The sequence below is a fragment of the Anomalospiza imberbis genome, chromosome Z (assembly GCF_031753505.1).
Source record: "Anomalospiza imberbis isolate Cuckoo-Finch-1a 21T00152 chromosome Z, ASM3175350v1, whole genome shotgun sequence".
Classification (NCBI taxonomy): Eukaryota; Metazoa; Chordata; class Aves; order Passeriformes; family Viduidae; genus Anomalospiza; species Anomalospiza imberbis.
This window is the reverse complement of record NC_089721.1, coordinates 16446830-16463522: the sequence shown is the minus strand read 5'-3', so window position 1 is coordinate 16463522 and position 16693 is coordinate 16446830. Positions and strand designations below refer to the sequence as shown.

At 39.5% G+C, this 16693-nt stretch overlaps 2 protein-coding genes across 2 annotated transcripts in view; one reads left to right on the top strand and one right to left on the bottom strand.

Annotated features, from left to right (window-relative positions):
* MTREX (Mtr4 exosome RNA helicase) overlaps nucleotides 1–10278 on the bottom strand; it is a 44204-nt gene extending 33926 nt beyond the window's left edge. The window contains exons 1-9 of the mRNA XM_068176082.1: nucleotides 10003–10278; nucleotides 9191–9325; nucleotides 8018–8084; nucleotides 4886–4948; nucleotides 4260–4372; nucleotides 3302–3476; nucleotides 2265–2355; nucleotides 1765–1889; nucleotides 476–574 (exon numbers count right to left, since the gene is read on the bottom strand). Coding sequence (XP_068032183.1) covers nucleotides 476–574; nucleotides 1765–1889; nucleotides 2265–2355; nucleotides 3302–3476; nucleotides 4260–4372; nucleotides 4886–4948; nucleotides 8018–8084; nucleotides 9191–9325; nucleotides 10003–10118 — 984 coding nt within the window. The 5' untranslated portion in view covers nucleotides 10119–10278. The remainder of the gene's footprint in view (nucleotides 1–475; nucleotides 575–1764; nucleotides 1890–2264; nucleotides 2356–3301; nucleotides 3477–4259; nucleotides 4373–4885; nucleotides 4949–8017; nucleotides 8085–9190; nucleotides 9326–10002) is intronic.
* Nucleotides 10279–10484: 206 nt separating this feature from the next.
* DHX29 (DExH-box helicase 29) overlaps nucleotides 10485–16693 on the top strand; it is a 29199-nt gene continuing 22990 nt past the window's right edge. Inside the window, exons 1-6 of the mRNA XM_068176736.1 lie at nucleotides 10485–10665; nucleotides 13142–13212; nucleotides 14012–14125; nucleotides 14698–14827; nucleotides 15199–15346; nucleotides 16203–16323. Of these exons, the coding sequence (XP_068032837.1) occupies nucleotides 10485–10665; nucleotides 13142–13212; nucleotides 14012–14125; nucleotides 14698–14827; nucleotides 15199–15346; nucleotides 16203–16323 (765 nt within the window). The remainder of the gene's footprint in view (nucleotides 10666–13141; nucleotides 13213–14011; nucleotides 14126–14697; nucleotides 14828–15198; nucleotides 15347–16202; nucleotides 16324–16693) is intronic.

The window sequence follows — 16693 nt, the reverse complement described above, 5'->3', positions numbered from 1 at the left end:
CGTATCTTCCAGTGCAGCACTACTGTTAATGGCATTAGTAACTGCTGAGTGAGCTAATGATAATGAAGTTTTTAGTTCAAAACACCTGAAGAAAAAAAATATTTTGTCCCTTGACTAAAGTCAAATTTATATGCCACTATGTATGTTTCTTTGGAGTGAGAAACAGTACAAGAAACTTCAACTACTTTGCAGATTTACAGAAAGCAGCATGCATTTTAGAAAACAAACAAGGATGTGGGCACTTAAGACATCTCAGGGAAGTATTACTCTGCTCATTGCATGACATTAGATAATAAAACCAATTTCTTGTGTAAGACTCCAAAATTTAAAAGCAATTCAGAGATCACCATTACTCACTTGTACTCAATTTTAACAAAAACATCGTTTATGCAGCCTATCCAAATTTTGCAAGAGCTCAAGCTTTTGACTGTTAAGTGAAGAAAACAAACTTTCAGGCAAACTGAGCATTCCTTACATTTTCATCAACAACCAGATGGAGTCCATCTCCTCCTGCTGGAAATATGTAGTGCTGCAGTGGAGTGGGTCGATAGTCAGTGTAAATCACATGGCAAGGCTATAAAGAAAGAATTCACATAAATATTTCATAATTGCATTGTAATACCACTTACATGATGAAAAATCCAATACATTAGTATTAAAATACAACCTCCTGAAAACCAGAAAGTAAGGCTTTCAGAAACTAAGATAACAAATTTTCTTTCTTGGATATGGATTTTGTGCTAATGACATTGCTTAAGAAAATGAAAGTTTGCAAATGTTTTATAACACAAGTTGGCTACAAAAAGTCTTTTCTCATGAACCCAAAAAGTAAAGATAGCCAGTATTTCTTTCAGCATTACTAGACAGACTTGAAATATGAACATCTTCTAAAAATTAAAGGAAAACATGTTAATTTGTATTTTGGAGAAAAAGCCTGAAGCATTATTGAAACACCTAAAAAAGACTCACAGTAGACTTTCATGAGCATTTAAGGTTTTGATGCATTAAGAAAGCTTGTTTAGGAAAAAAAATAACCACTTCCTTTAAAACATTAAATATTACATAAATCTGAATTTAAAAACCCCACAATCTAACGGTCTGCAACACGAAGTCAAGGTTTTGTGCCAAACTTAAATAGACATTTTTTATATTATACTCCCTTCATTACAAACAACATAAGAATCAATCTCCAGAATATTTTTTAAATTGGACCACTCTGATAAATTCCCCAGTTCTAATTCAAAAAGTCTTTGCTGTAAATGCACGTCTTAGAAAAAACAGAACAGAATTTAAAATCTAAAGGTTACAGGACAGGATAGATTTCTTAAATAACACTTCTCTCACTTGCTTGCAAGCATATATAGTATTTCCCATGGATTTAAGACTTGCTTTTGATTTTTACATGGCCTTTTACAGAGCTCCTCAGCCAAATTCACCTAATAACCTCTTGTCTATCAGCCCTCAGAAAATTACTGTATGTTTACCTTATTTCATAATTCATAATGTTTGCTGAAATCAGGCAGGTGCCTAAATAATTGTGGAAAATGAACATTAAGAAACAGTTCTAATGTTGCCATTCAGAAGCAACAGCCAGTATACGTGCAAAAGTAGAAATACCGCTAGAGAAGCCAGGAGTGATCTATACTATCACCTATAAGCAATAAAATGACTAAAAAGACAATCAGAGGCCCAGTTATCAACTAAGCAGACAGTATTATGCCACAAGACAAAAAGCACAGAGGTACAGCATATTGGAAACATTACCTGTTTGTGAAGATGGCAGATCCATTCAGCAAACTGACGGGCGTTTGGAATAGTTGCAGAAAGGAACACATAATGTACATTATCAGGAAGCAAAATAATAGTCTCTTCCCAAACCACACCGCGTTCTGAAAATGGAAAAGCAAATGGGAAATTTATGTGATCAAAGTATTTTTCTCAATCCTGAAGCCAAAGAACAGCATGCTTAAAAACAAAGTAAGACAAAAAATAAATCTTCTCTACACAGTGGGGTATATCAAATGCATCAAAGTAGCTTCTGCTTTGGTGAAGAAAATACAAACTGCAACATATAATTATATAATTAAACTACAACATATAATTATATAATTAATAATTCAGTAGGAAACAAATTATGAATTATTTCTACAAAAAGATGACAGATTTTACAAGAGAAAATTAGACTTAATTCTTCAAAAGAAAAAGAAATTTTCTTGGGGAAAAAATACAAAGATTTGAAAAGAAAAATAGTACATATAGGATACCTGTATCTCTCATGTAGTGAATTTCATCAAAAATAACCCATGCAACTTCACGCATAACCTCAGAACCTCTGTAAAGCATACTTCTCAAGATCTAGAAAAGGAAGTAAAAGTTGAGTCCCTTCACATGAAATAACAACAGTCATATTACATGGACATCAGTAAGAAACTGCCAGAATTTTTTATTCACTTTTACATGGATATATGAAATAATATTTTGCAAAAAACAAAAAAGCATTTAAAGATAGGTTTCAAGATGCTTTCCAAGTTCATTCCAATTTAACAATCTCACTACCTGAGGAAAAACTGGTTTCTCTGAAAGGAACATGAAAGAATGAGACAATAAATTTCTCCAAGCTTCCACTGTCATGTAATTGTTACAGCTCTACAGATCTACTTCTGCCAAGACCTCTTTTTACCTCATCCTAATAGATAATCTCTCTGTGATTAAGAGGAATGCTTTTGTCAGAAATCAAATCATTCCATCTCTTTAATATTTCCCTACCAAAATTATGCCTGTTCCTTTGAGGTAAAGGCAAAACAGGAAAATTTCAATTCATGGCTGCATTTCTACAACAGAAATATGACAAAGCTCTGTAAACAATACTTTGTTACCAAAGGTGAAAAGCTAGGTATTCCGGGAGTACTAGCACCTACTGTGAACAACTCAGCAATCCTTCAATGATTTTGCTCTCCCTATTTTGCCTTTCTAGAACAAAATACTGACCACGGGATCTAGGAAATCTGACTTTTCAGCAATTCACATCTACATAATCCTCAAGTGTCTTGAGCACTCAGGAAATTAAATTCTGACTTTCTCCACATTAAAATCAGAAGTTCCTGACTTCTGTTCAAAAGCATAAATTCACAGAGATTTACCTAACTTTTTAAATAACAAAAAGTTAAAACATTCAAATGAGTCATAATGAACTTTAGAACATTTTCAATCCTAACTAGGCCACTTTAGTATTTTAAAATTAGACCTCCCCAATCAAAAAGGGTAGAAGAAAACACCGATCAAGAATGAATGCCTGTCTTACCTCAGTTGTCATTACCAAACAAGAAGCTGTAGGATTAATGGTGACATCCCCAGTCATCAAACCAACATCCTGAAATTCTTCATACATCTCACGGTACTTCTGATTACTCAAAGCTTTAATTGGACTTGTAAATATCACGCGTTGCTTTTCCCTCAAAGCCAGGGCAATTGCATACCTGTATTCAAACAATATCCATATTAACTGCTGCAATATCCATACTAACAGCTGTCAGCAAGGCAAAGCATATTACTTTGTATAAGAACAAAATAAACTGTGCAATTCAGAGCACCAAGAGAATGATATGCAGCATTTGAATCCATGCTCTAATACATCTAGCATTTCCTATCCAGATTATTAAGTTCACTGCAACTACATATGCATCTCTGCAGAGTGAAAAATCTTAAAACACCAAGTCAGTTTATTTCTATGAAAACAAGAGTACATGTAGTCTAATTAAAAAACTGTAACTGTGTCACAACAAAACTATTATTATCTGAACCCATGCTCTAATATATCCATGTACATTTCACTTCTCATTTCAGGTCTGAACCAAACCCTGACAGTGAAGTTGCTGACTATATCAAACCACTGCTTCTAACAAAGCAAAAAAACCATAGAAGAAAGTCCTTACTTCTTCTAGCCAGGGGCTAGAAAACAAAGGTATTTTTTCAAGATTTACAGAAATCTGTATTGAAGAAACTTCCATTTCAATCTATACAGTAATACCCTGACAGTTCAAAAATAAAAACTAAGCTTAAACACAAATTAAGTTTTTTATTACCCACTAAATGACAAAAGATGTAACTTTTATATTCAAGAGTAGCCAATTCAATTCTAACAATGATGGACTGAATGGTGTATCAAGAAATTGGGATACAACCGCTGCTGATGGTTCAAGAAAGTGACAGAAGGGACATCACACTGTTCTTTCATTAGAGCCTGTTAGAAAAGTACTTACTCAGCACAAACAGTTTTACCAGCTGATGTGTGAGCTGACACCAACACAGACTGGTTATTATCTACACAAAGAATAGCTTCTCTCTGGAAGGCATCAAGAATAAATGGATATTCCTAGAAAGAAAAAAGCAAAAACATTGCAGAAATTTAAGACAGACTAACATCTCTCTACTCTTCTGACTGACCTAGTATGAAAATTAGAGGCAGAACTTAAATCCTGCAGACACTTAGAATTTCTGCTGATCTTAACCCACTATTATGCAATGACTTTGTATTTAAGTATTTTTATCTCATATCATACCTAAAATTTTTGCTTATGTCTTGTTGCCATAGCATATGAAAATCTTGTCCTGATGACTGAATTTTCACTCATTTACCAGCTTAGGAAGAGAACTAGAATGCTACCCCTGCCTGATGTTACATAAAGAATGGACATCATAACAGCCTATCCACCTTATTCAACCACATAATTTTTTTCTACCAAATTTTAAATATAGGAACATCAATTTTATTTATGACAGACCATTTTTTACAAACCTTATTGGCACAGTACATAATTTTCCCCTCTACTCTCACTTACTATGTAAAGCATGCACAAAAAGAAAAATAAATGGAATCTGCACATACTTTTGCAGCTTTTCCAGTTCTTGGCTTCAGACCTGTGAATTCTTCATTTGCTGGAAGCGCAACCTATAAAAGATATTTAAAAAAAAACAGTTGCAGATTTCTGTGTCCATGGCAGTGACATTTCTGGCAATGTGAAGTGTATGAAAACCAATATGAAATTCTGTTATCCTGTTTCTACAAGCTCATCTGTCAAGGGTTCATTCCTTCCTCTCAAGAGCTTTTCAATCAATCTTTATATTCTCCTGCCTCAGCACCGCTGCTTCTCTCACTTCTCTGATATCCCTGCTGTCTTGTGTGAGACATTACTGCTTCACCTGCCTTGAAACACTAGCTTTTCAGACAAGACACAATCATGTGTTCTGGACAGTGGACATTTGAAGTAATTACTGAGCGCACATGAATAATATTCTCTTTCCAAATACACTGTATTTATACTAACTAATGGTAACATTCCCATTCCTGGCCAATATCAAGTATTTATTCACTTTGAATACATAAGCTCTCTTCAGTTATTAAGTAACTGAAAGGCAAACCTTTAACAGCCATCTCAAAATAAGAAAAACTGTACACTAACAAGCTTTAGAACCCTGATCAGCAACTGTATATACAGTTCCCTCATTACTGAAGTCTGATGATACAGAGCCCTTGAATGTGACCCTAATTAACTTGAACTACTTCTGGAAAACAGCACAGAAGATAAAAAGACTGTAACAGTAAAAGGAAGGTTAAAATTTACATATTTGATTCTCACACAAACTTTCTGATAGTCTTACATGGATGCAGAATGATTCAAGAAAACATTAATTTAAGAAAGCATTAATAGTTTGTATTTTTCATATTTTAATTTGTATTTATGTCTATCAACAAAATTTGAAAATGGGTACTTTTTATTACTTTGCATATAAAAAATGTAATTTTTCATTTTTACCAAAATGTATTTTTCAACAGTAATCAGCTTTAGAAGAAAGTCTTTCATTCTTGAACCAGAATAGCAGAATACTTCTATGCACTGATCACACTACAAAGATGTCCTGGTTTGACAAGGAAGTGAGTTTTCTCAGGAAGTTGGGGTCAAATCAATCAGTGGTCCGATTTGAATACGGGAACCTGATGAAACCACTGAAGACATTGGACACGCCTCTGAGAACACGGGGTTAAAAGCAGAGAATGCCCAAGGGAATTCTCTCTTTTGTTCAGGTCGGTGAAGGGTTCAGATCTCCCCTGCCTAGCCACAGACTGGGTGGGGCAGCAGAAGCCACACCGGCCAGCTCCTGCTCCTGCTCCTGTGGATGGAAGGGTGGAGATGTCTTTGTTCCCCTCAACCAGAGGGAGAGAGAGAGAGCCTGTGCTAAAACACCTGGAAATTTGATATCATGTGCCAGCAGTATGGGCTTTGGGAGCCCGAGACTTTTAACCCCTTCTTGGACAATGAAAGCTTTGTGAAACATTAATCCTCCTTGATCTGAAAAAAGAGACAGCCTGGGAACTGAGATGTTAGAAGAAGAAACCCTAGGTGGGAGGAGATGATGGAGTGCCTTTTGGCTGGACTTGTCTTGTATAGCCATAGACTGAACCAATTTCTCCTGCAACAGAGACTATTTTCAGGGGGATGCCATGACTTGAGCTAAGAGAGTGGCCTGCTTCTGTGAGTGACGCCATGCGCAGGACTGAAGTGAACAGGGAAAAGTTGAGGAGGGTGTGGTGATGCCCTCTGTCTTCAGGGATGAAGAAGATCTCTGTTCTCAAGACCCTCGACCCCAGGGGAGGAGGAAATGGCAGGGACTGCTGTCCCAAAATTAGAAACTGTTGTTCTTTGGTCTTCAGCAAAGCATCCTTAAAGGAACCCTATGAGCAATTCTGGTCCATGGTCAGTGGTGAGAGCACTGTACATGGAAGGAGAATGTCACAAGGGCAGATTTTCTCCAGGCAGTGCCATGTGTAACATGGAAACACAAGAAGTTACAATTGTGTTTCCTGGGGGAGACTATGGTACAAGAGAGACTCCTCTCTCCCTTGATGGACTGAGACTTGATTATCTGAGGGGTAGTAACTTAATAGTGAATCCAGGGTTTTGTCTCACTGTGTTTTGTTGGAAATTGGGTGGGGGGAGGAGGAATGTTTTGGAAGGTTTTCATTCTGAATTCTATGTGTTTCTTTTATTATAGCTGTAGGTCAATAAAGTTTTTTGGTTGTTTTTTTTTTTTTTTTTTTTTTTTTTTTTGGTTTTTTTTTTTAAATTCTAAGCTCGAGCCTGCTCTGCTGTGTTTCTGGTTGCATCTCACAGCACTCACTTGAGAAAAATATATTTTCATGGGTGCACTGGCATTGCGCCAGCATCAAACCATGACAGAAGAGAAACCTGTTTTACCAACCAGTAGGTTTTTCTCCTCAAATGTTCTTGGTACCTTACAAATATAGAAACCTATCAACATTACCATCAAGTTTTTCACAATCACTCATTTTATTGTAAGTATGATTGAAACTCCTTCTGGTAAGATACCCTACTAATATTTCAAGTGCATTTTGTGCATGCTCCGTGTCAGATAGACTTCAAACTCTTCACAATCTTAAATATAGTATGAAATACTGTATCTGCTAGAGTGCAGAAAAGCTTTGCAGAGGGATCGGGACAGACTGGATCAACGTGCAAAGACCAATGGTGTCAAATTCAGAAAGGTCAGGTACTAGGTCCTGCCCCTGTGTCCTGCTGGGCCACAACAACTCTTAACTAGCAATGTAGGCATCCACAGGTGGGGGGTGGTTTTTTCTCCAACGTAACAAGCAAAAGGAGAATATGAAATTACCTTAAACTGTGAATAGCAAGATTGGACATTAGAAAAGAGTTGTCAAGCATTGGACCAGGCTGTCCAGGAAAGTGGTTATCATCACTAAAGCCACTTAAGAGATGTGTAAATGTGGCACTTGGGGACAAGGTTTAGGGGAGGAATTGGCAGTGCTGAGTTAATGGTTTGACTCAATGATCTCTAAGGCCTTTTCCAACCTAAAAAAATTCTTTGATTCTGTGATATAATAATTGCAAGAAGAATAAAGAATACTGTTATACTGGCAATAATACACACAATTGGGTGTAACAAGTCTATATTTCTTCATATGCTTTTTCACTGCACTCACCTCATGTGTACAACCTTCAACAGTTTCCACAGACTGCACCTTCACTTGAGGCATCAGATCTATCAGACTAAAAAAATATGAGTTAGGATTGCCAGAAAGTATGAAAATATCCTGTTTTTATAAAAGTGAACATGTTGAATTTCACCTGTGCTTTAACTGCAATACTAAAAAAACCAATGTGCAGTCTTGGCATGAACAGGCTGCAGAGGTTATAACCATGACTAATACCTGTAGTAGTAGTCTACTAAATTTTGCTACCATATAAATCTACTTTAGCTATTGATCAAAAATTGCACCACAAAACACCACCTGGGTCACATTTACTCACATGCAGTTTTACGATTAAATGAGGACTTTTTTCAAGATAAAATAAAACAAAATTCAAGACTTGTACTCCTACTACTAGTCAACACAGAGTAAGAACACCTTGAAGCATCCCAAGCACCTGCTTGAGGATAAAGCCCCTCTTTTCTTCATCAGTTCCTTCTCTCATGGTCACAAGAAGAGACTGGAGTCCCGTTGCATGAAACTGTTTATTTCTGATGTATACATTCTAGTGATACCACTAACACAGAAAATCACTTAAAACGTTGGCTCTGGTTCTGTTTTGCTTCTATGCACTTACCCTTACCAGTGTTTTGAGAAGTCTTCTCAAGAACTTTTCACAGAAATCTGATGCTGAATTTCATGAAAGTTATATGAAAGACTGAATGATAATGCAGTTACCGCCTTACATGCCTCAAAAGTCTTGTCTTATTGCCAATTTGTTTTTCCTGTACCCCAAGCCAACTACGTCTTTCAAAGTCATGGTACACAGCAAGCCTGCCTCCTTCCATGTGCTTCCAGCTCATCTCCTGCTCTGTGTGAAATCAACACAATGGCTTTGACCACAAGTCACTGACTCAAATGAGTAACTACAAATTCATTAACATTTTCTACAGCAAAGGCCTACAGGTGTACAGCATCATTTTAAATATTCCCAGCTTTCATTGCTGCCGAGGCTGCACTGGCAGCACTTTCTCATTTAAGCAGATAATGGAAAATCAAACTTGTGCAAATTCACCTTTACAGGAAAACACTGCAAAACTCCTTTATATCAACTGTTCCCAAATAGCACATAACTAATCAAGGTGGCTTGCTAGGACTACCTTATACATTAAGCTAAGCACTTACTTAACATCTTCTGATAAAACATCTTCCAATTTTGGTTTTTTTCCCAAAATGACATTTTCAGTACTATCAATCTCAACTTCCCTTTTTGGCTTGACTATTGCTGCTGGTACTGAAGGTTTTTCTTCCACTCGTTTTCTGCAACATAAACACACAAGAAATTTAATTTTTTCCTTATTAATTTATGCATTTGCAAGAAAGAAAACTTTAAGGGCAACTGTGATCCCACTGCACTTGGGGAACAACCCAGGTAACCTGACCCACAAAAACTGCCGTAGGATTTAAAACCAGTACCCAGATAAGCTGGCCACCAGGTCCCCACACTCCCCAGCTGATCACAGAGCCAGGGATCCTGGAAGAGTTGGTCACAGAATTGGGTCAGGCTGGAAGTGACCACAGCGGCCCATCTGGTCCAACCTCCCTGCTCAAACAGGACCGTCCTAAAGCACATTACACAGGACTGGATCCAGTTAGGACTTATATACGTCCAGGAAGGGAGATTCCACAAACTCTGTGCAATTTGTTCCAGTGCACAGTCAACCACGCACCTAAGAAGTTCTTTCTCATGCTCAGGTGAAACTTCCTGTGCATCAGTTTCGGCCTGTTGGCTCTTGTCCAATTGCTCGGCACAACCAAGAGGAGCATGGCTGCATCCTCTTAGTACCCTACCTTCAGATACTAACAGACATTCCCGAAGTCCCGGGGAGGTTCAGCAGCTTAAACACAGCGGAAAAAGCCGGGGCCAGCGTTCCAGCCGTCACCCCGCCGCCAGAGCAGCCCGGTACTACTGCCCCAGCCCGGCTCTGCGCCCTTACCCCGGCCTTCTGGTACCCTCGGCGGGGCCCGCTTTGCTCTTCTTGGTGTCAGAAGCAGCGGCGGCCGCGTCTTCCTCGAACACGCTGAAGAGCTCATCCCCAAAGGCCTCCGCCATCTTAGCCGCCGCGCTCCCACAACGGCCCGCGCGGGCCGCGCAGTTCGCGCGAGAAGGGCCCTTCTGCTCCCGCCCCCCGGCGGGTGCTCCCACCGGCCTTGGCACCGGTAGCCGCCCACACGGCCCAAGCTCGATGTCAGTCTCGATTTCTGTCCGAGTCTGGATCTCCTTCCCGATGCCGAACCCCTCCGTAGCCCCCCCTGAGGGCACACGTGGCCCTCCCCCCCTTGAAAGCGATCTGCGAAAAGCCGGCACAGGCCGCGCGGCCCGCGCGCGTGCGCTGGGGGCGCTGGCCAATGGGAGGCGGCGGCGGCGCGCCGAGCGCGGTGCCCGGATGTGCGCGCGCGCAGAGCGGGGAGGGGCGCCATGGGCGGCCGCAACAAGAAGCAGCGGGCGGGCAGCGCGGCTCACGCCGCCGCCGCCGCCGCCGCCGCCCGCGCCCGCGCCCGCGCCGCGCAGGCCGGGGTAGCCGCGGCCGCGGAGCCGGGCAGCCGGACCGCCCCACCGCGACCAGCGCCCGCCTCCAAGGAGCCGCGTGTCAAACAAGGTACCGCGGCCCGCGGAGCCCTGGGAGCGGCCGTGCCGTGCCGACCGTGCCGGAGGGGGATGCGCTGTGCATCCCCCCATGCGCTGGCTGAGGGTGCTACGGCTGGAGAGGCAGTGCCCTCAGGGAGCCCCTGAGGGTGCGGCTGCCGCGAACCGCGGCGTTACGAGGAAAGGCCGGCCATTGGGGTGGTGTTTCCCAGCGTCGGGAGAGGCAGCTGGAATTGCTCCGCTCCTAATCTGGTTGGGCCTGGCTACAGCCCGCCTTGTTCCTCTGGCTGGTCAAGAGAGAGTGCTCCTCCCCATCTACTCGGCCGTAGTGAGGCCACATCTGGTGTTCTGTGTCCAGTTGTGGGTTTCTTCGTACAAGAAAGACGATGAGCGGAGGGTCCAGTGGAGGGTCCCACTGATGGTGCAGCTTCTCATGAGAAGAGACTGAGGGACCTGGGCCAGTGCAGAGAAGACTGAGAGGGTCCCACATAAACGTATATAAATATTTTAAAGAGGATGGTGCCCGGAATGAACAGAAATAGGCACAAACTGTAACACGACAAGTTTCACCTCAACGGGAGGAGGAACTCCTGTGCACAGACGGTTGGAGGGCACTGGAATAGGCTGCCAGGGAGGTCACAGAGTCTCCCTCTCTGGAGACATGCAGAACTCACCTGGATTCATTCCTGTGTCCCCTGCTCTAGGTGATCCTGTTGCACCGGTTTGGATGGTCTTTAGAGGTCCATTCTAACTGCAGCTCTTCTGTGATTCTGCTGTCAGGGGTGTCTCTGAGCAGATAAGTCTTGGCAGTATCGATGTGTTGAGTTAATTACAGAAAGTCTTGTTTCTAGATTATCAGCAGTTCCTGTGAAGCAAGTGTTTGGAAGGCACTTTTCCAGAGCTTCTAATGTATTTGTTTTGTATATTATCAAAACCAATATAATGTGGATTTGGGATTATTTTGGGCATTTTTTTTTTCTGTTTGAAAGACCTGTTACAGGGCTGGAGGCACTTCTGTGGTGTTAGATAAGATGAGGGATGGCTGTTCTGGGTGCAGTCTGAAAAACTATTACTCTGAAACACTGTGAGATGCCAATTTTCAATAAGCCAGCTTTGCCAGAAGTAGCTCAGATACCATATAACATTAGAACAGCTTGTATTGCAGACATAAGCAAAATTATGCAATGGCCAGGGCATCTGAGATTCCCACTAGTTAAGAAAAAGTCTTGTAATCTGGTAATATAAGCCTCCTGAACCTATGCGTGTGTTCTGCTTTTACAAGTGTGGGCTCTACTAAGTGTATTTCTTGTGTCCTCCATTTCTCCCATAACCATCGTGCTCAGTCCTCTTCAGAAAATATCCTGCTTCTCTCTCAGTTGTATACTGTGGTGAAAAATCAGTCAGTGTAAGTGAAAGCTAATTTGGTATATTTTAAAGAGCCCATGGTAAGTGCTAGTGAGTAGATCCTGAGTGCTGACAGCTGCTTGTATCTCCTGATCAGAGGGGACTGTACCTTTTCTGAAGTGCAGTTATCAGAACCTGGTCTGATCTCAAAGCAGGCTCTCCCAGAGCTGTTCTACAGGCAGGCCAGCAGGGATGAGCTGCCCAGCCCACCTGCTGGGAGGTAGCTGTGCCTCCTGGAGCAGCATGCAGCCTCACAGACTGGTGGAAGCTTTGGCCTTGCTCACTCAGTTTCTTTCTGCCTGTGCAGTACCAGACACAGTTTACGTGCTCTGAAAGTGATGGAATTCTACAGTAAGCTGTGTGTTATCATTCTAATGACAATAGTTTTGTGAATTAGGGTTTGGTTTTTGAAATACCTGTTAAATGAAAACTATTTAAGAATGATCAGGGCAGACCAAAGGCTTCTGTAAGCCAGTGCCCTGTCCTTGGTAGGGAACAAAAGCACATAATTAGGTAAGAACAGATCAGACATGTGGTGATACCGCTGTAGGATATTTTTACAGACCACCAGCTGTGGCTTGGGGTCTCCCTGAAACATGTAATTCTTTTTTCAGTGCTCTCCCATATCAGTTGATTTCTTCACTGCATAGTTGTTCTCTCTGCCCTTGTACCTCAGTAAATATCTATAGTCTATAGCTTTAGTGGCAAACGGTTCTGTTACATAGCTATGCCCTTTGTAATGAAAAATCCTCAACAGCCTTGCTTGTTTTGAGACTGCCATTTACTTTGTTTTGAAATTACCTTTTACTTCCCTATTTGGCAATCCTTTTTCAGTGTTGAGAGAGTGAGCAGTCAATCCCATTTCCTCTCATTATATCCTTTGAATTTTATGTTTTGTCATAGCCCTCTTCACTATTCCTTGTTCAAGGCCTTTCTTGATTATTATTGTAGTTAAGTACCTGCAAGTTTCTGGCAAGTTAGTGTAATAGTTTGCACTAACCTGTGTTATGTTAGGGCTGCTTTAGCTATGTTAAACAATGTTCTCTGTGGGTTTTGTGTAATTGTTGGTTATTTGCAATTTGCAGGTCCAAAAATGTACAGTTTTGGTTCAACAGATTCCAATGCTGCTGCAAATCTAGATAAGTCGGTTCTTAAGGTAAGTATCTTTTTTACATAAAGCAACTTTTGATTTTCATAGTACTGCTTTAGCTGAGTAAATATTTCTTCAGCTCTTTTTCAGTATTAGGTTGTGCGTGTAAACTTCATTAATATATGAGACAATTGACCACTTAGAGTTTGATTTTGTTCAGGATTTTGAGTGTCCTTTAAGTAATAGGGATAAACTACCATGGTAGGATAATGTCTTTTTTTTTTTTAATAATAAATAATACTTTGCATGCAAGACTATTTTAGGAGTTAGTCTGGGCTTCTGCTGTGCATATGGATCTTTCTTCCTGTCAGAGAAAGGATATAGATTTTATATAACAAACTCAGTAGCAAGTAAAGATAGGTTCATATTTTAGAAAAGTTTTAAATATTAGAATTATTAAACTAAATTTGTTTTTAAAGGTGTTTTGGAAGGAGGATATCACAGATTGCATCTTGATGTTCAAATTATTTTATGTGAGCAGAGGAGAAAGGTCTTGGTTTATTTTGGTGAAATTTTAATTTACTTACAGTATTTCCCTTAACATACTAAATTTCCTTTAAAATGTAATTAGGCATTCTTGGTAATAAGGAATGAACTCTTCCATTTCAAGTGAAAGTGTATAGCTTGCAGAAGAAAAAGTGTCCTTTTTGTAAGCAATGTTTGGGCCACTTACAGAAAGCTTGAAAAATTGGAATTTGAATGGCAGAGAGATTTCTGCATTGTTACATCCTGAGTCATGAAGTGCATTGACTTGTCATAAAAACTTCCGAAATTTACCTTGTATCAACTCATTTTTTCTTTACAGGTAATGATAAGTGGTAATTTGGAGAAAAGGATTATCGATGTGATTAATAGCCATAAAAACCAAAATGAGGACAAAGGAATTATTTCAAAACGACTGACTGCAAAGAAACTGCAGGTAAGAGTTCAAAATCTTATTTTTCATTATTTATTTAGAACAGTTTATCTCTTGTAGTTTTTATCAAGTGTCATATTACACTTGTGTGTATTACACAATTGTATTGTGTGCAGTACAAGCCAATACAGCACGCTTTTCAGTAGTTATATTAATGATTTGTCAGTGAAATCAAGAAGTTTGCTTATTAGGAAAGGCACATCTTTTTGGACTCAGGAACTAAAATCAAGAGCTTTCAGACAAGATAGAGGAATAATACTTAATCTGAATGTTTTAGGTTTCCTACATTTTTTACTTCATATACCTGGAAAATTATGGGTATGTCTTTACTTAGCTAGAAAACACATTGTGTAGAGAGAGGCAGGAATACAGATTTATTGATACCTATGCGTGCATATTTTAAAAAATATATAAATTCTGCAAAACAGAATTTTCTGCTTCATTTTTGGATACATTAATGCCTGGTGTTTATTTCCCTTTAATGCTGGCTTTCTGATATGTGGGAAATAGAACTTTACAAGTCTATATTAGATTGCTAGATTAAATCCTAAGCTTTTTGGCTCTCTTCTTTATAGGATGTATACATGGCTTTACAAAAATTCTCTTTTAAGACTGAGCACATTGAAGAAGCAATGAAAAATACACTTTTGTATGGGGGTGATCTCCACTCTGCACTTGACTGGCTTTGTTTAAACCTTCCTAATGGTGAGTATGGTTACAGAAAATAGTTTTTGACAGAGGAGAAATAGGACCTGCTAAGCAGTAGCATTACTACTTCATAATAATAATTAAATACAACGTTCCTCTAAGATTTGTAGTTGCAACAGTGATCCTCTCCTACATGCACAGCTGACTAGTTCTGGTGTATGCTAGTGCATGAAGTCTTATGGTCTTCCTACTCCTACACTTGGAGTTCTGTGGATGTCCAATGAGCAAACATACTATCTTATATAAATGCTAAAGCCTAGCTTTTATTTCAGTTTGTGATCTTCTAGTTGGTTCCCAACACGGTTTAAAGTATTTTCCTGTAATTATATTGATATTTTCTGTGACCTGTTTCTTTTTATATTTTGAAGATGCCTTGCCTGAAGGTTTTAGCCAGCAATTTGAAGAACAGCAGCAAAAGCCTAGAGCAAAATTTTGTTCTGCTGTGTCACAATGTGGAATGCCATCTCATTTAGAAGATAACAAAAAGAAAGAAAATGGCCCTGAAACTAAGGTAATCTGAAAATCTAATTGGTAGTCACTTGGGTCAGGGGGGGAAGAGACAACAAAGCTTTCTAAAATACAGGAGTTGCATTGATTTCCAGGACTGATGTGGAAAGCTTATGAAAATGTTGTGTGATTAATAATTGTCACCTGTATTTTAATTTCAGTGGAATGGTAATTTAAAGGTACTTTTCCTGTGGAGTCTAGAAGGTTCTTCATAGTTCATATTTTTAGTAAAGCACAGCGAATCTCATGAGATTGATATTAGGTATTAGGAAGAAATTCTTTTCTTTGAGGGTAATGAGACACTGGAACAGGTTGCCCTGAGAAGCTGCTGATGCCCCATTCCTGGAAGTGTTCAAGGCCAGGCTGGGTGGGGCTCTAAGCAACCTGGCCTAGTAGCAGGTGTTTCAGCCTATAGCAGGGGGGTTGGAACTAGATGATCTCTAAGGTCCCTCCCAACACAAGCCATTCTATGATTCTATAGCTTAATTTACTAATTTTATCCTATAATGGATTTATTCTATTTATGAATATGTGGCACTCTCTACGATTTATGAGGATTTAAGTTTGCCTGTGTACTGTCAGTGTTTTAATTTCTATGGATATTTAATCTTAAACTAGAAAACAAAAAGATTCCCTGCAAATTATTTCATTCCTTATAGTAATTATAGTTATTCTAGCGTTAAGATCTGTTTAGGTCTATAGTGGGATATTCACCCTGGTTGGGAAAGCATTCTTTTCTTGTCTCATATATATGTATATTTTACGTATAAAACCTTAATAGTAGTTCCTAGGTACTGGCAGAAGAAAGTATTGCTTTCACATACGTTATCATTACTTATAATTTATATTGCTCTTCTTAGGAAACAAACGTGAGGAAAGAGAAAGAGTTGAATATGAAGAAATGGATTTTGCAGTACGCAGAGCAACAGAGTGATGAAGAGAAGGATGAGTCTGTGAAAGAGACAGATGAAGAAAAATTTGACCCAGTAAGACAGAATAATGTTTCATGGAAGTCTTTCTGAAAATTTATATGTCTGGTACAACTGCATGTGGTGGATCTGTGTGTTACAAATTGGGGATTGAAAACTTTTTTTATGTTACCAGTAATGTATCAGGGTGCTGAAGGAAAACCTGTTGAAGCTTCTTCTTTTCTAAGTTGTTTTTCCTTTCCCGTGTTATTTGTACTGCGTTCAAAATGTTGAATGGAATATGTGGGAAAGAAAAACTTGAAATACATTTCCATGAGATTGAGTGAGTTACTATCAAATCCTGGGAGGTTTTGACTGTTGGCTAAATAAAAACTCATTGTTTCCCAATTGCATAAGCTTGGTATAAAAGGTAAAAAACCCACACTTT